The sequence below is a fragment of the Cynocephalus volans genome, chromosome 7, assembly GCF_027409185.1.
Source record: "Cynocephalus volans isolate mCynVol1 chromosome 7, mCynVol1.pri, whole genome shotgun sequence".
In the NCBI taxonomy this organism is placed as follows: domain Eukaryota; kingdom Metazoa; phylum Chordata; class Mammalia; order Dermoptera; family Cynocephalidae; genus Cynocephalus; species Cynocephalus volans.
In genome coordinates, this window is record NC_084466.1 from 51,950,452 (window position 1) to 51,975,741 (window position 25,290).

Sequence of the window (25,290 nt, forward strand, 5' to 3'; positions counted from 1 at the left end):
CGCTTGCTGTGTAAAAGTGCCATGCAACATTGTTCACCAGAGCTTGCCCATGTGGTAAAGGCCATTGTGAAACAGTCTTTCTGTGGAATTCTAGACATGAAGCTAGGCACAGATGCCCTCTGCTCCGGGTTTCCAATCCCTCTTGAGTCTTTGGTCACTCCCCAGGCCCTCTCCTCCAACCCATTTCTAACTGGGGGAAGAGGAAGAGAGCATACACTATAGAGTTGCATCTGAATTCTGATCATGTTCTTCTGATCCCCTACAAGTTCTTCTTTGGCCCAGGAACAGCTTTTGTGTCTTCCTGTGTCTGAGACTCTGTCATTTCCTCATTCTGTGTTCTTCCAATCCACTGCTAATAGTGGGACCCTGATTTCAGTTTTTATATTTAAAGAAAACTTTTGGGACTGCATTAAAAATTTTTTCTCCATAAGTACCCAGGTCTTGCAATTGAATCACATATCTATAGGGAGACAATAGTCTTGAAAGCTATTAACAGAAACCTAATTTCATGCTAGTGCTAAGGGTTGATCTCTTATTCTAAGGTTTATCTTTCCTCCCCAGAGGAAATAAATGCTGTTGAGGAAATGGCAAGGCTATAGGAAAAATTTCAGAAAAGAAAAATAAAATTAATCTTCAGTTATTTATCATCTCCAATTATTATCTGGCTTTACTTTTTCTGCAGGGTGGAGTGAGTCTTAGTCATTCTGCGTTTGAGTCCATTCAGTTCTTATATCATCATATTTGCAGTTTCTACTGATGGGATGGAAAGCCTCTGAATGGCCAGCACGGAATAAGCACAAAAATGGGAGAATCCAGAGTCCTCATGTCCATTTGCCAGAACTCTCTGTGTAAAATGAGATTTTTTTTTATTAGGTGATTTTCTACTGTCCATTTTAATTGGGGGAAAAAGTACTTAAAGCTTTTGGAAATTTATGTAATCATATGAAATATGGATTTGATGTTTCCAACATGAAGTAAAGAACCTGGATACGATTTATTAAAACATTTTTGAAATTAGAAATTTTGACATGCACCAGAGAGTCCCAATTAATAAGTGTTCCTAGATGTCAAAGTTGTTCTGCTTAGTATTTTATTTCCTGTTCTGTATTGGCTTGTTGGTATGTGTCTTTTGAACATTAACTTTTACTGTCTGACATTTTCATGAAGCATTTAAACTAGAGATAGTTTTTAATTAGTTAGGTTGGGGAGTTTACAGTAAGGGATATTTCAGTTCCTGTAAGGGTTCTTCTCTGCTAAGATGTTAATGCTTCTCTGCCCAAGTGTCGGGTGGCCCTACATAATTGTGAAGTAATTGAGTTTAAAGTGAGATTTTCTAATAAGATTTAAGCCACTGCATTCCCATTAATGAAAGGTTTACTCCCTCCCCTTCTCACAGACTGGTTCTGTTAAGTACTTTCTTTTTTCTTTTAAATAGCGAATTTGGTTGGTATGATAAAGATAAGATGATTATTGGGAGGCCGGCCAGAAGACGTTGGGAAATTATAATTTTATAAATAGGCTGTAACTTTAAACATGGACATTGGGAAGGAGGTGGAAGTGTTGCTTACCTTACATTCTTAGGAGTTTTTGTTGGGCTTTGGAGGTTATGAAATCATCCAGGGATTTCTGAAAACTATCTTGATTTAGCTCTTCATTTCCCTGTGAGATTACTTGGTGAGATACACACACAGGGATCCACATCAAAGGAAGATAAGGGGGGCATTTTATTGTTAACTTGACTTTTGTCTGAATAAGCCAAATAGATCTCTCTGGTTACTGGCCCTGCTAAATGGTTTGAGGCTGAGGCCTAAGGCCGGCTTAGATTTCTTTTCCAGAATCTAATTCTGTACTTTATCCGTGTGCCAGCTGTTTCTATGGGGCAATGAACAAGGCTCTGAAGAGTGTCAGTTTCAGTGCAGAAAATGCCAGGCTCTCTTACCTGCACTGACTCTGTAGAAAGGAAGGAAATAAAAGGTGAGAGGACTACTCTCCTGTGCCTGACCTTTTAAAGTGGAGGGGTGAAAAGAGGAAGTAAGATCTTCCTTTCATATAAAAATCCACCCTTGTTTCTTCACTATGCATCTTTAATGACAAAGTAGTTGACATGAGCTACCATGTTCTTTGAAATCTGAGAGCTGGGCATTTAAGAAAATAGAAATTTGATTAGGTTCTCAAAACACTGAATTGCCCAAGGATTAAATTATTTCTACAGGTTGGAGAGGTAATCCAGGGTGAGGGGTAGGAGAGGAAGGATTTTTTGTAGCAGCTTTATCTATGCTGTCATATAAGCAGTCAAACCAATGCATATGTGTGAGGTGTAATGTGCAGTGAATAAACACCATCTCTCCCTTTGAACAGTTTTTAGGAAAGACCATATACATTTTAGTGATCTCAGTTTGGTTTAGTTTGAGAATTTTATGGTCAGTTAGATTTTTGTCTCTTCATTTCAAAAAAAGTAAAATATTGAGTGCCCTCATTCTTATGTGCATTTTTCAAACAAGAGGTCAGATCAACATTATTATAAAAGAGACAGTATTTTTTTTTACTCCTAAATATTTTGATGCTATTATAAGTGGAACTTTAATCACTTTATCTTTTTATTTATTTATTTATTTATTTTTTAATTTAGCAATGTACAATGTAGTTGATTTTCGTGGCCATTTACCAATTCCTCCTTTTCCCTCTTCCCTCTTCCCCTCACCCCCATCAACATCATATCTGTTCACTTATCTTAACAAGATCAAGGAATTATTGTGATTGTTGTCTTTTTTTCCCCTCCCTGTTTGTTTGTATATTTATTTATTTATTTTTATTAGCTCCCACTTACGACTGAGAACATGTGATATTTCTCTTTCTCAGCCTGGCTTACTTCACTTAATATAATTTTCTCTAAGTCCATTCATGTTGTCCCGAATGGTAGTATTTCATTCTTTTTTAGAGTAGTATTCCATTGTGTAGATGTACCACATTTTCCTTACCCACTCATCTGATGATGAGCATTTAGGCTGGTTCCAACTCTCGGCTATTATAAATAGCACTGTGATAAACATGGGAGTACAGGTATCTCTTTGACATGATGATTTCCATTCCTTTGGGTATATACCCAGCAGTGGGATTGCTGAGTCATATGGCAGATCTATCTGTGATTGTTTGAGGAACCTCCATACCATTTTCCATAAAGGCTGCACCATTTTGCAGTCCCACCAACAGTGTAGGAGGGTTCCCTTTTCTCTGCATCTTCGCCAGCATTTTTATTTTTCTCAGTGTTTTTGGATATTAGCCAGCCTAACTGGGTGAGATGATATCTCAGAGTGGGTTTGATTTGCATTTCCCGAATGCTGAGCGATGTTGACTGAATGATATTGATTGTCCTCATTCTTACATGCATTTTTCAAACAAGAGGTCAAATCAACATTACTATAAAAGATAGAGTATTTTGAAATCAAGACTTATCAAGATAATTGTATTAGTCTGTTTAGGTTGCTTGTAATAAAATACTTGGAACTGGGTAATTTATAAAGAAAAACAACATTTATTGCATACAGTTTCTGAGGCTGAGAAGTCCAGAGTCCATCTCGTGGTGGCAACAGTGACCCAGGGGTCTCACGTTGCAAGGTAGTGGAAGCAGAGAGAGCAGAGAGAGAGGGGGAGGGAGGGAGGAAAGTGGGGGGAGAGAGAGAGAAAGAAAGAGAGAGAGGGGGTTTCTTTTAAAGCCCTCAGAACCATGCCCTTGACCACCATTTTTAATCCATTCACTATGGTATGGACCTACAACCCAATCTTCAAGGCTCCACCTTACAATTACCATATTAAGATTTTCCACCCTCTTAACAATTACGGTGGGAACTAAGTTTCTAATACATAAAACTTGGGGAGTGGGTTTCAAGATGGCGGCGGCTGCGGCGGCTGGCGCGGAGTAGCTGAGGTGGAAAAGGTGGCCACTGGGCCTCAGGCAGCCGGGAAACTTGTGGACCTTCCTCTGGCCATCTCTTAAGGGAGGACTGCTGCTGCTGGCCGGTCGTGGGGGCTCAACGCCACTTTGCCCCCAGCAGGAGAGGCTGCCTCATTTACAGGCAACAGCTTTGAAGTGTGGAGCAGGAAAAGAACTGATTCTTAGCTGCAAAAGTGAGTCTTGAAACAGGGAACACGGCGCCAGGGCTGCTGTGGATGCAGCCAGGATCCCGGAGGCTGGGGCCGCACTGAAGGCGGCCAGCTGCCCTATTCAAGATTCGAGGTTTCAGGCCGGCATTAAAGAAGACTCCTGGGAGCGCCCGAGCGGCGCCGCGACTGAACAGCCCGAGGCGGCAGCGCCGAGAACACGGAAGGCAACAAACCAGAGACAGAGCGAGCGCCCGACCTGGCACAGCACTGTGAGTGATCCCTGGCACAGCTCTGTTCGGGGGGTGGTTGCCCACGCGGCTCCCCGACTGCACCACCAGGCCACTCACTGCCCCGGTGCTGCCTCCATTTTCCCAGGTGCGGGCAGCTCCGCCCTGCTCGGCCATCACTGAGCCCATTTGCTTGGCCTGGCGCAGGGCTTTCCGGACCCTGCGGGCCGGCTTCCTCTCCCACTCCCTCCACGGTTCTCTGGCAGGGCTGGAGGTGTGGGGCGTCCCGACCAGTTTTGGGAGGGCTAGGAAGTACGGGCAGGCCGACTGTCACTCCACCACACCCTGGACTCCGGCCCCGGTAAACTTCCTGTTACTGGGAGGCAGATACCATCTCTGCGACCACCAGTTTGGAAAAAAGCCTAACGAATTTCTGGTTGGGAATAGTGTGGTAGGAGAGTTCCCAGGTCCGCTTGAACCTGCCGGAGAGCAGGCTGCAGGCGGGCACTAGACTCGGTTTATACCGGGGGGATACAAAGGTGAACAAGACCCGAGAAAGATCTACACAGTGTTACAAAGGCACCCAGAGAGACCGGTCGTCTGTGCCTAGCAGAAACCTGGTAGACTTCCTGGGCGAGGCGGTGCTGAGCAGGGTCTTGAAGGCCCAGCTGATAGACGAGGGGTGCAGAAGACACGCCCCAACCCAGCACAGTGTGCACAGAGGGGGGAGACGTGCGGCCAGGGAGGCGGAGACTCGACAGAAACCACACACCCGGTGGGGTCGCCACTGCACGATCTAACAGCCTGGGCCAGAGCACACGGAACGGGGAGAAGTCCTGTACAGAAAGTGAAAGCTCAACAGAGATCACACACCCTGTGGTACGTGATCCACCAGCCCAGCAGAGTACAAGCTGACCAGAAAGGTGGATCCCCGGAGAAGCCCAAGACCCGAGGCAACCACACACACAAGACACTAGAGGCCAACTGAGCAGTCACGGCGGGAGCCATACCAAATTGGCAACAACAGCAACATCCTAGTTAGTCATTAGTCTTAAACCGGTGGACTGTGAAACCCCCTGCCACAATGAATAAACACCAAAAAAAAGACACCAGAAATACAAAAAATCAAGAAAGTACACCACCAAAAGTTAATAAATCTCATACTCTAGATCCTATAGAACAAGAAGCCCTTGAAATAACTGACAAGGAATTTCGAGTGATAATTCTAAAGAAACTGAATGAGATACAAGAAAACTCAGCTAGACATCATGATGAAATGAGGAAAAGTATACAGGATCTGAAAGAGGAAATATACAAGGAAATCAATGTCCTGAAAAAAAATGTAGCAGAACTTGCTGAACTGAAGAAGTTATTCAGCGAAATAAAAAACACAACGGAGAGTTTAACCAGCAGGCTTGTCGAAGTTGAAGAGAGAACCTCTGAACTTGAAGATGGGCTGTTTGAAATAACACAAGCAGACAAAAAGAAAGAAAAAAGAATCAAGAACATGGAAGAAAATCTGAGAGAGATATCAGACAACCTCAAGCGCTCAAATATCCGAGTCATGGGTATTCCAGAAGGGGAGGAAAATGGAGATTCCATTGAAAACATATTCAACAAAATAGTGGCAGAAAACTTCCCAGGTATAGGAAAAATCACAGATCTTCAGATCCAGGAAGCTCAACGATCTCCAAACGTATTCAACCCAAAAAGGCCTTCTCCAAGACATGTCATAGTCAAATTGGCAAAACTCAGAGACAAAGAGAGAATCTTAAAAGCTGCAAGAGAGAAGCGTCAAATCACCTATAAGGGAGCCCCAATCAGGTTAACATCAGACTTTTCATCACAAACCCTAAAAGCTAGAAAGGAATGGGATGATATTTTCAAAATACTAAAAGACAAAGATTGCCAACCAAGAATACTCTACCCTGCAAGGCTATCCTTCCGAAATGAGGGGCAAATAGTATATTTCTCAGACAAACAAAAACTGCGGGAGTTCACTACCACAAGACCACCCTTACAAGAAATCCTCAAGGGAGTACTGGGTTTGGTTCCTGAAAAATAACTACCACTGCCATAAAAACCTAAGAAAAATCTAAACCCGCTAGTACAATAAAAATGGCATTCATGAAGAGAAAACAAGCTAACAAAAATACTATCTACAACCTAAGGAACCAACAAACAAAGAAACCAAACAGTAAATCAGAAAGCAAGGAACAAAAGACACCTAAGACAACCAAACAACCAATAAAATGCTAAGAATAAATCAACACCTTTCAATAACAACTCTTAATGTTAAAGGCTTAAATTCCCCAATTAAAAGACACAGACTGGCTGACTGGATCAAAAAGCAGGACCCAACTATATGCTGCCTACAAGAGACCCACCTCACCCATAAAGATTCACACAGACTAAGAGTGAAAGGATGGAAAAAGATTTACCATGCAAACAGAAAAGAAAAACGAGCTGGAGTGGCTATTCTTATATCTGACAAAATAGACTTTAAACTAAAAACCATAAAAAGAGACAATGAGGGACATTACTTAATGATAAAAGGACTGATCCATCAAGAAGACATAACAATCATAAATATGTACGCACCCAATGTTGGAGCAGCCAGATTTATAAAACAAACTCTATTAGACCTAAAGAAGGAAATAGACACTAATACCATAATAGCAGGGGACCTGAACACTCCACTGTCAATATTAGACAGATCATCTAGGCAAAGAATCAGTAGAGAAACACAAGATCTAAACAAGACTCTAGACCAATTGGAATTGGCAGATATCTACAGAACATTCCACCCAACAACCTCAGAATATTCATTCTTCTCATCAGCACATGGATCATTCTCCAAGATAGATCACATATTAGGTCACAAATCAAGTCTCAATAAATTCAAAAAAATTGGAATTATCCCATGTATCTTCTCAGACCACAATGGATTAAAACTAGAAATTAATAACAAGCGAAACTCAGGAAACTATACAAACACATGGAAATTAAACAGCATTCTACTTAATGACATATGGGTCCAAGAAGAAATCAAGCAGGAAATCAAATAGTTTATTGAAACTAATGAAAACAATGATACATCATACCAAAACCTGTGGGATACTGCAAAAGCAGTATTGAGGGGAAAATTTATTGCATTAAATGCTCACTTCAGAAGAATGGAAAGATGGCAAGTGAACAACCTAACACTTCACCTTAAAGAACTAGAAAAACAAGAACAATCCAATCCTAAAGTTAGCAGACGGAGAGAAATCATTAAGATCAGAGCAGAACTAAATGAAATTGAAAACCAAAAAACAATTCAAAAGATCAACGAATCAAAAAGTTGGTTTTTTGAAAAGATAAATAAAATTGACAAACCATTAGCATGGCTAACAAAAAAAAGAAGAGAGAAGACTCAAATAACAAAAATTAGAAATGAAAAAGGCGATATTACAACTGATTCATCTGAAATACAAGGAATCATTCGAGACTACTATAAACAACTATACGCCAACAAATTTGAAAATCTGGAGGAAATGGATAAATTTCTGGACACACACAAGCTCCCAAAACTGAACCGTGAAGACGTAGAAAATTTGAACAGACCAATAACAATAAAGGAGATTGAAGCTGTTATCAGAAGGCTCCCAACAAAGAAAAGCCCAGGACCAGATGGATTCACAGCAGAATTTTACCAAACATTCAAAGAGGAATTGACACCGATTCTTTACAAACTATTCCAAAAGATTGAAACGGACGCAAATCTCCCAAACTCATTCTATGAAGCAAACATCATCCTGATACCAAAAGCAGGTAAAGATATAACCAAAAAAGAAAACTACAGGCCGATATCCTTGATGAATATAGATGCAAAAATCCTCACTAAAATACTAGCAAACAGAATACAGCAACACATACGAAAAATTATTCATCACGATCAAGTGGGATTCATCCCAGGGATGCAAGGTTGGTTCAACATACGCAAATCAATAAATGTGATACACCATATTAATAAACTCAAACACAAGGACCATATGATCATCTCTATAGATGCTGAAAAAGCATTTGATAAAGTTCAGCACTCATTCATGACAAAGACACTCTATAAGTTAGGTATAGAGGGAAAGTATCTCAACATAATTAAAGCCATATATGCCAAACCCACTGCCAATATCATCCTGAATGGGGAAAAGCTGAAAGCTTTTCCTTTAAGAACAGGAACTAGACAAGGATGCCCACTCTCACCACTCCTATTCAACATAGTGTTGGAAGTACTAGCCAGAGCAATCAGAGAAGAGAAGGAAATAAAGGGCATCCAGATTGGAAAAGATGAAGTCAAACTGTCCCTGTTTGCAGATGACATGATCCTATATATCGAACAGCCTAAAACCTCTACAAAAAAACTCTTGGAATTGATAAATGATTTCAGCACAGTAGCAGGATACAAAATCAACACACAAAAATCAGTAGCATTTCTTTTCTCCAATAGTGAACATGCAGAAGGAGAAATCAAGAAAGCCTGCCCATTTACAATAGCCACCAAAAAAATAAAATACTTAGGAATTGAGTTAACCAAGGAGGTGAAAAATCTCTATAATGAGAACTACAAACCACTGCTGAGAGAAATTAGAGAGGATACAAGAAGATGGAAAGATATTCCATGCTCTTGGATTGGAAGAATCAACATAGTGAAAATGTCCATACTACCCAAAGTGATATACAAATTCAATGCAATCCCCATCAAAATTCCAAAGACATTTTTCTCAGAAATGGAAAAAACTATTCAGACATTTATATGGAACAATAAAAGACCACGAATAGCCAAAGCAATGCTCAGCAAAAAAAATAAAGCTGGAGGCATAACACTACCTGACTTTAAGCTATACTACAAAGCTATAATAACCAAAACAGTATGGTACTGGCATAAAAACAGACACACTGACCAATGGAATAGAATAGAGAATCCAGAAATCAACCCACACACTTACTGCCATCTGATCTTTGACAAAGGCACCAAGCCTATTCACTGGGGAAGGGACTGCCTCTTCAGCAAGTGGTGTTGGGATAACTGGATATCGATATGCAGGAGAATGAAACTAGATCCATACCTCTCACCGTATACTAAAATCAACTCAAAATGGATTAAGGATTTAAATATACACCCTGAGACAATAAAACTTCTTAAAGAAAACATAGGGGAAACACTTCAGGAAATAGGACTGGGCACAGACTTCATGAATACGACCCCAAAAGCACGGGCAACCAAAGGAAAAATAAACAAATGGGATTATATCAAACTAAAAAGCTTCTGCACAGCAAAAGAAACAATTAAAAGAGTTAAAAGACAACCAACAGAGTGGGAGAAAATATTTGCAAAATATACATCTGACAAAGGATTAATATCCAGAATATATAAGGAACTCAAACAACTTTACAAGAAGAAAACAAGCAACCCAATTAAAAAATGGGCAAAAGAGCTAAGTAGGCATTTCTCTAAGGAAGATATCCAAATGGCCAGCAGACATATGAAAAAATGCTCAACATCACTCAGCATCCGGGAAATGCAAATCAAAACCACATTGAGATACCATCTAACCCCAGTTAGGATGGCTAAAATCCAAAAGACTATGAACGATAAATGCTGGCGAGGCTGCGGAGAAAAAGGAACTCTCATACATTGTTGGTGGGACTGCAAAATGGTGCAGCCTCTATGGAAAATGGTATGGAGGTTCCTTAAACAATTGCAGATAGATCTACCATACGACCCAGCCATCCCACTGTTGGGAATATACCCAGAGGAATGGAAATCATCAAGTCGAAGGTATACCTGTTCCCCAATGTTTATCGCAGCACTCTTTACAATAGCCAAGAGTTGGAACCAGCCCAAATGCCCATCATCAGATGAGTGGATACGGAAAATGTGGTACATCTACACAATGGAATACTACTCAGCTATAAAAACGAATGAAATACTGCCATTTGCAACAACATGGATGGACCTCGAGAGAATTATATTAAGTGAAACAAGTCAGGCACAGAAAGAGAAATACCACATGTTCTCACTTATTGGTGGGAGCTAAAAATTAATATATAAATTCACACACACACATACACACATACACACACAAACCGGGGGGTGGGGGGAAGAAGATATAACAACCACAATTATTTGAAGTTGATACAACAAACAAACAGAAAGGACATGGTTGGGGGGAGGGGGAGAGGGAGAAGGGAGGGAGGTTTTGGTGATGGGGAGCATTAATCAGCTACAATGTATATCGACAAAATAAAATTAAAAAAAAAAAAATAAAAAAAAAAATAAAACTTGGGGAACACAGTTCAAGCTCCAGTGAGTTCTAAGGGGACATAATTCAATCTACTACAATAGTTATTTTCTATATTTTAAACTTGTAGTTAAATATACATAGCATACAATTTTACCATTTTAACTATCTTTAAGTGCACAGTTCTGTGACATTAAGTACATTAACACTGTTGTGCAACCATCACTATCATCCATCTCCATAGCTTTTTTATCTTCCCTAATCGGCACTCTATACCCATTAAATGCTAACTCCCCCTTCTGCTCTCTCCCATATAAAGATCATTTTTTAGAACATCATTTACCCAATCACAGTACAGCATGAACCCTGATAGTCCTCTCTTAACATCTTCCTTCTATGAAGGTACTTCAAAAAGTTTATGGAAGAATAGAATTAAAAGATAATGTGAATCATTCCATGAACTTTTTGAAGTACCCTCATAGTGTGGAGGCATATATAGGACACTCTTGTTGCAGTTAGATGGTGCAGTAGGAAAAAAATTCTGTATGTGTGCAAGGTGTTTACTATGGCTGTATAGGATCTACACAGCCCAAGATCTAGTTAAAAGGTAAGATAACATAAATATACAAGTGTCAAAAGCCCAGATTAATAAATAAAATGTTCCAAGTTCAAGTGGTTGTGGGGACAGAAATTAGCATAGTTGATTCTAGAAAACAGATCAGGCAAATAATGGAGCTCCAATTACCTAGGCTAGTTGGAGACCAGAATGATCTGGAAGCTCTTAGAGCACAGAGGAATAAAGGTTCAATAACTGAGAAATTGGGGGAATTGTCTTGAATTCCCAACTGAGCTATCAGAGACAAGAACATAAAATCAGAGGGACAGGATAAATACTTATCAGAAAGTCTGGATAATAAGGGTTGCGTTGAATTGAACAAACACCTAGGTATTGACTCTACCTCCTCCTCCTCTTTCCCATTCTGGTGCGTGTGCACACATGCACTGCACGCACACATGTGCCCCACACAATAAAGCATTTTATAATCAGAGATGATATTTATACCCTTTTTCTAATGCAGTGCTAAGTGAAAAGGTGGAGACAAGTCTGTGGTTCTTATGGGCAGGGACAGGGTACCAGTGCTTCATTTTTCTAATACTAAAACAAATGTTAATGTGAAATTTGTGTTGGCATGCCGCACTCTCATTAGGTTCTTACACAAATACAAGATCCCCCAAAATATAAGCATGCTGTCATTGGATAGGAGTAAATTTACTGTAAAATTCTGCCTCCTAAGCCTGACCATTTTACTATCAATCAAATACATTTTTTAGAATTTTGGAATAATGGTCATTTTTGTATATGATCACATTTTGGATAGTCACTTTGGCCATTTTGATGAAACAATGTATAGTGTTTTCCCCTCACTGCTCAGTATTTAATATGCATTGTTTTTTATCTGTTCATTAATATAATTTATTGTTACTTTTTCTAGTCTCAAGTTGCTTAGCACAGCATGTACAAATACTAATAGGTTAGCTTATTAAGTCTTTCCATTCTACAGCACGCTAGATACCTGTGTCCTCATTTGGATTTAATCCTTCTTTTAAATTAGGAATGCACACTGAGTCTCATTCTTTTTATAATAGGTGTTTTTCTTCCTTCAGTACATTGTCTTGTGTATGCATTAGTATGCCGTGCATTAACCTTCAGAATCTACTTTGTAATTTCTTTTAGCAGAGATATATTTCTATTTTCTAATATCATCAAAGGATATATAGGAGAAGGTTGTACTGACAAAAGCAGTAGTTAGTGGAAAAATTACTTTTTATGAAAATATGTATTATTCCATGATTGAGAAACACCAAAATTCTGGAAGAATTCACAGGGGCAGCTACTAAAAAGATTTCTTATGGTGGGGAGATTTTGAGGATACGTGATAATAAAAATTAGGGATTTCTTGTGAGAAGTTGTGATAAGCCAAGAAAGATCATGTGAGAATAGGATTCAATTTTATTTTTGAACAGTTTTAACTCTTCTTCCTGATACCTTTTACTTTCCTCCCTCAGACTTTAGATTCATTCCATCAAAACTCATTTCAATTTGTAACTAACACAATTAACACTAAGATGTATATGGTAAATAGACTTAACTTTCTCCGGGTTCTTTTTCTCCCCAGTGCACAGATTGGAAGTTTAAATAGTGTTTAATGTGTGAATTTGAAAGCTGTTAATATTTTATTTGATTTGAACTCTTGTTTTTTTGTTATCTAAATCTTTGGTTACTAAGGGGGTGATTACATACAAGGGAACCTCAAGAAAGTGGTTCTTTTTGGTTTGTAGGGGTAATACTTTTGAGATGAGCAAAATTGCTGATTTCTGTGATTGAGAAGATCCTTGGAGATCAAACTGTTTTCATAAAATATTTTGGTTGAGATGGGGGAAACAAATTATTTAGGTCAATTCTGTAAAAATCATTATCATCATTTTGAGTTGTATATTTTAAGTTCCTTAGAGAATATATTCCCAGTGCCTTAATAATCTTTTTGCACATGTAATATTAAAAAAAAGATCTAGATACAACCTTAATTAAGGGTTTGTTAAATAGTGAAATACTTCTACCTACCCATGCGGGACTTGGGTTGTAGAGAAAACACCTTCAAGACTATTTGTTTTGTGACATTGTCTACTAAAATGGAATGTCACATAAAGAGAAATATGCATTTATTTATCAGCTACACTTTTGATGATTGCTACAGTTGAAATAATCTGTCCCACAAAATTTTATTTTTGCTTCAGCTGCTCTTCCTATATATTATATAATTCTTAGGCTTGAATTGTCAAACAGACCTCTTTTTGGTGGGAGAATACTGATTAGTTGTGGCAGTCATATATTAATATTTGAATAGAAAAATAGCCTATCTGTTTCTTCTCTGATTATTTTTTATGTAGTTAGGTACATAGCCATTTATTTATGTGCCTAGAAATATTAAAACTGGGTTTGACAGATCAGATATGACTAAAGAGATTTATATAATTAAGGTTTTCCGTACGAAAGCATTTACTTTGATATTTTGCCAAGGGTATATTGCCAACTTAAAAAAAAATAATTCATTCCAAGTTTCTTTACTCTTTTGGTGGGTGTATTTTATATCTCCTGTTTTTGAACTAGCTAAATCTTCTTTGAAACCATATTGTCCTATCACAACCACGAATAGCGTTAACTGTCATCTTTCTATTTTCCTTTTTCAGCCATTTGCCTGTTCTCAAATTCTAACCCTTAAGACTCTCAAGTACATTTTATTCACACTGTTTAGCTGAATAACTGAACCCCATTTGAAGTTATACACCATTTGAGAGATAGTGATGGGTGAATTCTTTGGCTTTCCTTTTGTAACTGTTTTTTCCCAAAGCTTTAAATACTTTTAAGAGACCCAGCTTTTCTCTTCCCTCCCCCAGGCCACTCTCTTGGTGAGCAGGGAGGTAGATCTGCAGCAAGGTCGAATTGGATTAAGTGTAGATGCAAAGCTTGGAGAGTTATCTTTCTCCTGTGTGCTTGGTTGCAGACTACTTTCCTCATGCAGATGTCCTGTGCCAGAGGCTGCTCTAGGCCTGGTGTGTGGTGGTCAGTGGCCTGGCCTCAGATCTGGTCATAGTCAAGCTCTTTATGTAAACATCAACAAGAAACTTAGGTTCTTTGTGCTTATGTTTCCTCATCTGTGGAATCAGGAGGTTGAACTCCATACTCAAGGGCTGTTCTGCTTTTAAAATTTGGATCCTATAAATTTTCGGTACTCTTTATTGTCCTCTTAGATCTCAATAGGTAGAAAGCAAGGAAGAAAAACACCAGCAGTCCCTCTAACTCCATTTGAAGACTATTAGGTCCTTATAGTTTTCATTTTCTAAATAAATTATTTATGCTTACTTTATTTCTGTATTTGAGTTGTTACTGCCTTCTCTCAGTGTCATAGAGAAGAGTGCTTGCTTATTTAGTCAGATATATTTTTTTATCCTCTGAAGGCTAGTATAATAACAATCTAACAAAAGGTAATTTATTATAAACATTAACAGTTAAAATTTAATAACATTCATGCTAAATGAATACCAGAAAAACATTTTAAATGCCTAATATTTTAAAAACATATTGTCATAAGATGCACTTAACCAGGAAGCACCAATAAAAATGGGATAAACAATTTTTAGTAGCATTTACTGATTTAAAATGCTCAATTATGGAAAGAGAAGATTGTGGTTTTATTACCTTTTTTGCCTCCACTAACTTCTCACACATTTAGACCTGCATATTCTAGGGTTTTTCTTTTTTTCTTTTTTTGCAATAATGAAATAATGTATGATAAAATTTATATGAAATCTTATTCCTAAAAAGAAAAAGCCACATTTTAAATCAGTCTGATTAATACATAATGGAAAATGAACTGGAATAAGATGTATAACCGTGTACCGTGGAACTATGATTTTTTTTTATTTGGCTGCTGGCTGGTACATAGGATGTGAACCCTTGACCTTGGTGTTATAACACCTCGCTTTAACCAACTGAGCTAACTGGCCAGCCTTGGAACTATGATTTTGAATGGAAAATTTAGTATAAGAAGAAAGATTTTGAAAGGAGATTCTTTGTAATTTTTTTGGGGGGTGGGGAGGGACCAGTAAGGGGATTGCAACCCTCCTCCTGCACCATGCTCAGCCAGTGAGCGCACCGGCCATCCCTATATAGGATCCTAACCTGCGGCCTCTGCACTACCAGCGCCACACTCACCCTAGTGAACCACGGGGCTGGCCCTGAAAGGAGATTCTTTATATAATTTTGCTGCTATTTTTGAAACTTTGAAAATAGAAAAAGAATAAAGTGAAAATATAATTAAAAAAGACTTTTTCAGTTCATGGCTCTTGGAAACATAGAAAGTTTTGTCATCTTTGACTTCACTCTGACATAAAACACTTATAAAATGCAGCATATGCTGTGTTAGTGATCAGATTCATTTTTGAACAGTATTAATCTTCTCTTGGAAAAATGGAGCCTTACACAGCATCTCTAGGAAGTGAGATTGAACACAGACCTCTAATGGCAAAAATGCTAGATCACAAGTATGGATGACACTAATAATCTGACTTTATGATTCAGAGTTTCATGTCATACTTGAGAAAATCTAGTCTTTCAGCGAGAATGTATTTTGTACTAGCTTTGGAAGAGGAACTCCACCAATGGATGGGATTGAGTCTAAAGTGTGTTCTGCTCTCAGATACTGGGTTATGCTGATACACTCTGATTCTGTCCCTTCTGTGACCCTGCCGGGGGAGGGTTACATGGGTAATTATTATCTCATTTCATTCTCATAACTACTCTTAGAGGGCCATTTAAGCCATAGTGAGGTTCAGTGGCTAGGGCTGGGATACAGAACCTGGTGTCACGAGTCCACCTGAGTTCCCTGCAGGAGGACCCTGCCCTCACTCCTGGAATGCTAGTATTTCACAGAGATATTGCTAACATGGGTAACTGAAGTTGTGTTTTGTGTAAAAACTTTATTCCCACTAAATATCCTCCTTTATTCGTCTTTAACACATCCTTCTTACTGTTGCCAACATTTAGGTCCTGCCTTATCGCTGACCTTTGGATAAACATTTTTGCTGGTTTTCCACTGGTTTGAGGCAGCCCACTAACAAGGCTGCTTTTTTTTTTTTTTTTTTAACTTTTCATTATTTTTCAATATAAAAGACTTTTTCCAAATCAGTCAATTTGGATAATAAACTCCTTATCTGGATTCTTATCAACCTAAGCATATTTCTCCCTTGCTTTTTTGATTTCTGTTGTTTTCTCTTAGAACACTCTGGTGCTTCCCATCCCTTTGTCCATATTCTCATTATTTAAGTTCCATCATTTCCCAGCCATTCTTTGCCTGGTAGTAGAGAAGATGGGAAAAACTGTAAATTTATTGCATTATGAGTGTACTGATACATTAAACTTAGAGTCTAATCTGTCATTTTTGTAAAAAAAGGCAAAATGGGTTAAAATTTCTTCAGTCTTTGATTTAGAGTTTGAAATGGTCAAGGTTGCATGTAATTTTTTTTTTTTTTTTTTAACTGTGGCATCTAACATGCTTTATAATTAGTATAAAGAATATTGGAGTCAAAGTCAGGTGATATTCATTTATTTATCAGATCTGCTGCTTAAAAATTACTTACCCAAAGTATTGTTTTTCTTGTTGAGATGATGTTGACGACGAGATAGTGATAGTGGTATTAGGATGACGGTAGTGATGGTTATCTAAGAAACTGAAAAGAAAGTGTTCAGTGCAAGTGCCTAGTAGGTGTTCAGTAAATGTTATTTAAAATTTAAGATTACTTGTGTCTTTGGCCTTTTTCTTTTTTTTTTAAGGTAGACTAGAAAATGTTTCAGATTGTGAAAGGATACTAATGATGATGGGAAAAGTGAACTATTTTAAAAAATTAGAGTCTCTCCTTTGGCAATAAATAAAATATATACATTTTCTAAAAAGTAGGGGATTACCATTTGGTCAGGTTAAGGAAAGACACCCCATTAACATTTTTATTAGCCTTCATCTGGAAATTTTAATCAATATAACAAGACAAGAAAATGGTTTAAAAACTGGGAATGAGGAGGCAAACATCAATATTTGGTACCTAGAAACCTGTGACAGTCTGTGGAATAACTATTGGGACTGACAACTGTATCTCCATTCCAGATTTCTCTTCTCCTTATCAGTACATCCAGCTGCTTCTTGTACATGACCATCTGTATGTACAAGAGCTTCTCAAACTGAACATAGTTAAAACTGGACTAGTTCAAATCTGTTCCTCATTTGATGCTGAATTAAACAAACAGCACTGTTATCATCTACTTGATTGCTTGAGCCTAAGTATCACCTTCTTTCTCCTTTGCTCTGCAGATTCATACATACATACGTACGTACGCACATACATGCAAGTGATCATATGTACATCCATCCGAAATACATTTATTGAACACCTGCTGTGTTCCAGACCTTCTTCTTGGTCATAGGTGCTAGTTCACAGTGGTGAACAAGGCTAAAGGCCTTAACTTTCTAATGGATGAAGAAGCAATATCAAATTTATGATATGTGAAAAGTACTTTAGAGAGGAAAAAAGGCAGAGCAATGGTGATAGGGGTTGCTGGTTGTATTAGTCTGTTTCTGTTGCCAGAAACACCCCAAACCAGGTAATTATAAAGAAACAATGTTTATTGTTGTGGAGTCTGGGAAGTCCAAAGTCCAGGGAACCCATCTGGTGAGGGCCATGATGGGATGGCCCTCACAGCAATGCAGGATGTCACATGTGAATATGGCAGGAGCAAGAGAGAGTAACCTCATGCACTCCTTTTAAAACCATAGCACCACACTCGTGACCATCATTAAACCTTCAGTGTATTAATCCACTCACTAAAGGCATGGTCCTCACAATCTAATCACATCTTCAAGGATCCACCTTTCAATTACCATAACAAGATTTTGCACCCTCTTAACACTGTCACGGTGGGGGTTAAGTTTCTAATACTTGGAACTTCTGGGGACACAATTCAATCCATAGCACTGAGTGAGGGGTTTGCTTTCTATATAAGGCAGTAAGGGAAGGCGTTGCCAATAAGTTTTAACAGGATTATTCTGCTACATTGTGATGAAGAGACTGTAGTTGGTCAAGCCTGGAAACACGGAGACTATTTAGAAAATAGTTGTGATCCAGGTGAGAAAAGATGTTAGCTACAAGAAGAGAAGTACTAGCCAGGGAAGTGGTTGAGGAGTGATTATTTTATTGAATGTTTTGGAGTTAGAATAGACCAAATTTATTGATGATTTGGATGTGTTTGTGAGGGAAATAGAAAAATTCCAAGTTTTTGACTTGAGCAACTGCGATAAGAGCATTTCCATTTTCTGAGATGAGGAAAACTGTTGGAAGATCAGATGTGGAGGTAGTTGTGGGTAATCTGGTTTGGAGCCTGTTAAGCTGAGGTGCCCATTAGACATCCAAGTAGAGATGTTGAGAGTTAGCAGTCGGATATTCAAGTCTGGAATTAATGAGACAGATATGGGTTGGATCAATAGTCAGCTTCCCACACTGTAGATTCTGCTTTTGGAGCTCATCCATTCTGTCCATCCCTGTTGCTGCTGATCCAGGTACCATAGGGGTGGCAAACTTCACCTCTATACTCTCAGGGTTTCAGCTGGGTCCAAGAATTAAATTGGCATAAATAGATTAACTGGAGAAAGGCATAATACAAGTTTTATGTGGCTCGGGAGTCCTGAAGAAATAAAGACCCAAAGAAGCAGTTAGAGTCAGTTACTTACATACTGGATTGGACAAATAGTTATGAAGAAGCAACTAAATTATGTGGGGACACTTAAAAGTTAAGAGTTATTTTAACAAGATCTGTACAGAATTATCTCAGTTTTGACTTCTTGTCCTTGAGGATAAGGATGTTGCATCTTTCTAGTATAGGAAGGGTGTCTTTCACATGGGAATTTCATCTTCTGCTTTTAAGAAACAGCATGAAGGGGCCGGCCCATGGCGCACTCCGGAGAGTGCAGCGCTTGGGAGCGCAATGGCGCTCCCGCCACGGGTTCGGATCCTTTATAGGGATGGCTGATGCACTCATTGGCTGAGCGTGCTGTGGGCGACATCACGCCAAGGGTTGCGATCCCCTTACCGGTCACAAAAAGACAAAAAAAAAAAAAGAAAGAAAAAAGAAACAGCATGAAGATCAAAGTGATCTTTTTGCATCTGCTGTCTTTTCAAGTGTCTTTAACTTAGTCAGTATGCCAAAGTGGTATACTTTTAACTCCTTCAGTACCTTATACTTTCATTTGGATTACTAAAACTCCATTCTATATTATTTTTGCCAGTCTTTCAATTCACCTTTAGTAGCCTGAGTTTTTCCTAAAATGCAGTTCTCTTGATGTCTCTCACATGCTTACATCTTCAGTAGCTCCTCATTACTCTGAAAATAAAACCCAGACTTCTTAATCTGGTTTAAAAGGTCTTGAATGATCTGATACCTGATTTGTTTCTGATGTCATTTATTTCCACTCAATATTCATTGTTCTTACTATCCTCACTTTTTTTGTGTGTCCTTCAAATTCTTGCACCTTTACACCTTCAAATACTATCCTTCCTTTCCCTCACTCCAACCCCCTTCTCACCTGGCTACTTCCTTTTCCCTTTCAGGTTTTTTCTTAGATATTATTTATCTCATAAAGACTATCTATGACAATTATAGGTTAGGGTGCTCTTCTTTATTCTACTTGCCAAAATCTCACTAATATATGTAGGTATTATAATTGCCATTTATTTTACAGTCACCTCTGTTGGACCTTAAATTCTTTGAGACCAGGGATGTCTCTAGCATTGTTTCTACATTGCCTAGCACAGTTACTTTTAGCTGGTGCTTAATAAATATTTCTCATTTGGATGAAAGATTAAGTAGAGTGGCTTATTATAAAACATGCTTGCAAAATTCAGCAAAGTTTCTGTGCAATGCCTAGGAGTATAATTAAGATATCCTTAGAACACCTATCACTTAACAATAAACATACAGGCTGTATATGAAGAACAGTGTGTTAAGTTGAATAATTATAGACATATGTCATATTCATGATTGGGAAGTTTGAAAATTGTCAAGATGTCAGATCTCCCCGAATCTATTTATGCATGCCTTGCAATTCAAATACAATTTAAATGGATTTTCTTTCTGGAACTTTTGAATTACTCTGAAGTTCATGTGGAAAAATAAACGAGAAAAGTGTAGATAATTTAGAAAAGGAAGAAAAATAATTTGAGCAACCCATTAATAAAATATATCATAAATCTATAGTGCTTAAGAAAGAGTATTAACATAGGAGTAGCACAGAGAGCAATGGAACAGAATTAGAAGCCCAGAGAAACAGACCTAGTTTATGTAGATACTAAGTATGAGGTAAAAGTGTAATTTTAAAATCAGTTGAGAAAGATGGTTAATTACTCATAAAATGATACAGAAATAATTAGGTAATATTTTGAAAAATAGAAAATTTGATCCTTACTTCACACTGTTTACCAAAACATGTAATTATAATGTTTCTTTCTGATAATAATGTAATTATCACATGCCTTGTTATATACATGATGATCTTGCAACCAGTTATAAATTCTGTGTGCTTTTTAGAGTTATTAGTGATTTTTTGTACATATCTGCTTAAGTACTTAGTCCCATTGTTCTTTGTCATCAAGATCCTAATTTTGTGAAATAACTGACTTTGATCAGAAGTGTTGTTTATGGACACAAGAGTGAGGAAAAATGACAGGATCACTTTATTGGTTATAGCTATTAACCTTGACTATCATAAGCTGTGCTGTAACAATAGGTTACATAGTTTTGTTTTTTTTTTATCATGGTGTGTTTATTATTATACATGTCTATAAAGGGTAAAGTGATTAAATGTATTTGATTTTAAAACATTCAGGTAAAATAAGCTGAGTATCAAAGTGATTATTTTTCAAATTTTAAACAGTTTATTCTTCCAGTTTTATATGAGCTGTATTTTTAAATAAGCATAGTATATCAAACATAAAACAATCTTGTTTTTACTTAGGATTCTTAAAGCTAACTTTTTAAAAATAGATTTCTAAGTTTATTCATCTTTCTCTTTTTAAAAAAATTTTATCATCACACAATGTAAACATTTCTTGTGGCCCTTTTCCACTTTCTCCCTAACCTCTCTTCCACCTCTCACTTTTCCACCTCTGGTGGCCTTAGTTCCATTTATAGCTAACTTCTTAACCCATCCTAAATGTAAGTATATTAATTTTTGTAATTGTGTCCCATATACTGCTCAAATGAGCTAATTGTGCTTATTCTTTTGCACCTGATCGTAGTGGTTTCCAAAGTCTATATAAATTCAGTTTTGTTTTTCCTGTTAGACCTTCAAATATTTACTCTTCATAGTTTTTCTAGCATAGGAGCCACCAGTGCTTATCTGAAACAGTTTAGGTCTTGGGATATCTATTTTTTTAAAATTTTATTTATATGATTGTGTGATTTAGAAGATTTATGTCTTTTTTAGCTCCTTTGGTAATAGAAATTTCACATTTTGCCCTTTTCCACTTGAATGTCTTACTGCTCCTAATGTAGATGTATCCTTGGTTTTACAGAGAGAAGAGAAGAGGAAGATTTTGAAGAGAAGAAAGCTATTAAGAAAAAAATTAAAGAACTTAAATTTTTAGATTCTAAAGTTGCCCAGAACCTTTGTAAGTATCATATTTCAATACTATCAAATTATCAAAACACACAGGAGGTGGTTCCTTTAAATTATTTCATTTTGTTTGTGACTTCTTTTTATTTTATATTATTTTAATTTTATTATTTGCATAATTTAAAGAACTCATCTTTAGATAAATTATGAGATTAAGTGCTTCAAAAGATTGAAGCATATTAGAAAATAAAAATAAGAAAAGGATTTAGAATGAAATTCTATGTGCTGTAACTGAAAAGAGGACTACCCTTTTAATTTTCTTTTTGATGTATAAAAATAAAGACTTAAGGAATTCAGATAATGAGATCATATTCTGGAAAAAAAAAGAAAGAAAGAAATTGGTAGTGTATTCTTTCTTTCATACCTCTGGATCTCTATTATTTGGTTTACTTGATCACACATGAAAGAGGTTAGAATATTAATGGAAACAGGGATGATGGGTAAAATGAATTTCATTTTCCCATCTGAGCAGTTCAAAGCCTTTTCTCAAAAGTACTGACTGGAAATATTTCAGATTTGATTACTGTTACAGAGGCTAAATACTTAGTATTGAATTGTCTTCCTTACTGAATTACTGTAAGAGAATAAGACAAATACTTTTGCTCCTATCTCATGTCTAACTGCACCTTAAATGCATCAAAGATAGTTCTACTTGGAGTTGCAAAAATATGATCTGTGTCTATTCCTCTGATGGTATAAGAGATATAAATAATGTGGAGAATCTAGAGAGATGAAGACTAACATGGCTTTTGGTCTTCTTCTCAGTCATTGCATGTCTCAAGTGAGCTTTTAGCAAGTGTTGGGACAAAACAATTCTCCAGTGAGAGGATAAAGATCCATGCCATTGGTTAAAGAGAGCGTTACATTAGGAGCAATGTACAAAAGGTAGAGTTGACATTCCTTTCATGAAAGTTTTGGAACCTCTTCCACTTCATACTCACTGTGACAGAGAGCCATCCCTTTTCTACAATGTAGGCCTGCCATGATCCCCCAGGATAGTGTGGAGGCACGGAAACTATTGACCAAAATTTAATTCTCTATTTCTGGCACAAGTTGATTGCACATCCTTACCCCTTTCAACTTAGGAGTCACCATGTGATATGCTTGGGCCAATATAAATATAAGTGGAGGTGGTGTAACTTTTGAGTGGAAGCATTTAATTGGGGGTACTAGAAGCTCCAGTGGTCTCTTTCCCTTGGCACCCATAATGGCAGTTAGAGTGGTGTCCATCATCCCGAAATGAGGATCTTGATTAATAGTGCCTTGCCTTTCTGATGTGTGACGCACATGCAGTCTCAATTGGAAATGATTTTTTATGTGATTAGACCACTGAGATTGTGGAGGTTGTTACATGATACGTATATTTTAGGGAATGTTCTCCCCTAAAAGAACATAGTCTCAGTTCAGAGCATTGTGTTATTAACTTAATGTTGAAAAATTCTGTACTCTGTGATCTAAAAGAGATTATTTTATTTTGAAATGTCCATGATCTGCATTACAAATAGCTGGTCTTGACTCTAAACAACCTTGTTATGATTCCTGAATAAATATCATTTAGAATAGAATTTTTTCTGGGTGGGTCAGCCATGATAAGTTAGCCTAAATATCCATCTCAAAGTTGAATAATTAACTTATTGAACAGGATTATGTATTTTTTTTTTTATATTTCAGAACGTGTTAAATAGTATTTCAAATTTAATTAAAACAGCAAATAATTATTGATTACCTTTGTGTGCTAGTTCTGTATTTGGCTTTTTAAATCTTTACTACAACCTCACCAGGTAGGTATTAGCATTGACATTTTATGTGGGGAATCTGGTGGTTGTAGCAGTTAAGTGACTTGAGTAAGGTTACCCATTTTGAAAATAGCCACTAGGTACGGGGTATATCTATTCCTTTTTACAGATAACAAAAATCACACTGTTATCATAGAGAGGGATTCTATTTCTCTTGTTTGCCTTAGCTAGAGAGTATATGAGGGTACTACAAAAAGTTCTAGAAAAATACAATTAGAAGATAATCTGAATCTTTCCATGAATGCTTTGAAGACCCCTTGTATATCCCATTTATTTAATTGATAAATATATTTTAAACTGTAAGATCAAAAGGTCCAGAATTTATACCATGTCATATTATGATGTAATCCATTTGAGGATTATTCTTACCCTCTCTTAGAATTATGATTTAAGCTTTTAAAAGCTTTAGCAGCCTCTAATCTTTACTGTAATCATAGTTTGCTTCACAGCTGGTTTCTGTCTGTGAAATTCAGTCTTGAGATTTCGAAATCTCAGAAGAGTCTTGCTAGATATTGACAATTGTTTTTGATTGAGAGATTGGAGTAAAACAGTGGCCAGTAGTAGAATAATGACACTAAAATGGAGAGACAGACTTCTAAAGTTTATTGAAGAGAAGAATGATGGGTTTGTACTAGATAATTTCTCTTAGATTTTCTCTTTACTGAAATATTCTATGGAATTTGAGGAATGCATCTAAAAGTCACTTATTTATTTACCTATTTAAATAGATTTAGACTTCTTATATTTGAGTTCATAAAGTTTTTGGCAAATACTGGGCCCATCATTAAAGACAGAATTCTAGGCATTCTAGGATCAAGAGAAGGCTCAGGAGTTTTACAAGATTCATGTATTTTACCAGATTTGTTTTGAGTGGGTATTAGAGCTATAAAGAAAGGCACATTGGAATCTACAAATTAATGTAAAGGTTTAAATATTTATAAATTTCTTTGCAGAAAACAATCATGCCTGGTTCTGCACACTTTATACTCCTTAACTGAACCCAAAACTTCCTGTTGGGATCTATATAAACACATTTTGAAGGATAAGATGTATATGAGTAAAAAGATTCAATTTTAATGGGTCTTTTAGAGGCTTTAAATCAGTATCTCTTATGTTTTTCTCAGTAACTTTTAAATATTAAAAAAATAAAGTTTATACTTATCTTCTAAATTGTCTATTAGGCATTAGGTCATTTTCAACTCTTCTGTAATTTTTTTGCCTTTAGTTACTATAGCAAATGCTTTCCAAAAGATAACTCTATAAAAAAAAAAAAAACCCTACCTTGATCTTTACAGATATGCATGTTTAATAGTATATGCTATCTTAATTATAGAATAATACTTGAAAGTAGTGAACAAATGATAAATATAGGAGAATGAAAGATTATCTCCATCTGCAAAGCAGATTCTCCTATTAATATTTTCTTTTCTCTGCCTTTTCGTGTATTGCTATTATATTTATTATTCTGTTATTTATGTTTATCTTATTGTTTACTTACATAATTGTATAAGTGAGATCATGCAGTTTTTAATCTGTAAAGTTAGGGGACCCTCAATACCACCCTCATTTCCGATACTATTTGCAAATTCAGGGAGCCTCAAGATTT

At 37.0% G+C, this 25,290-nt stretch overlaps 1 protein-coding gene across 4 annotated transcripts in view; it reads left to right on the forward strand.

Annotated features, from left to right (window-relative positions):
* DIAPH3 (diaphanous related formin 3) overlaps window positions 1-25,290 on the forward strand; it is a 493,080-nt gene that overhangs the window by 209,067 nt on the left and 258,723 nt on the right. For all 4 annotated transcript variants that reach the window (XM_063102549.1, XM_063102550.1, XM_063102551.1 and 1 more), the window contains one exon: window positions 21,788-21,883. In XM_063102549.1, the coding sequence (XP_062958619.1) occupies window positions 21,788-21,883 (96 nt within the window). The remainder of the gene's footprint in view (window positions 1-21,787; window positions 21,884-25,290) is intronic.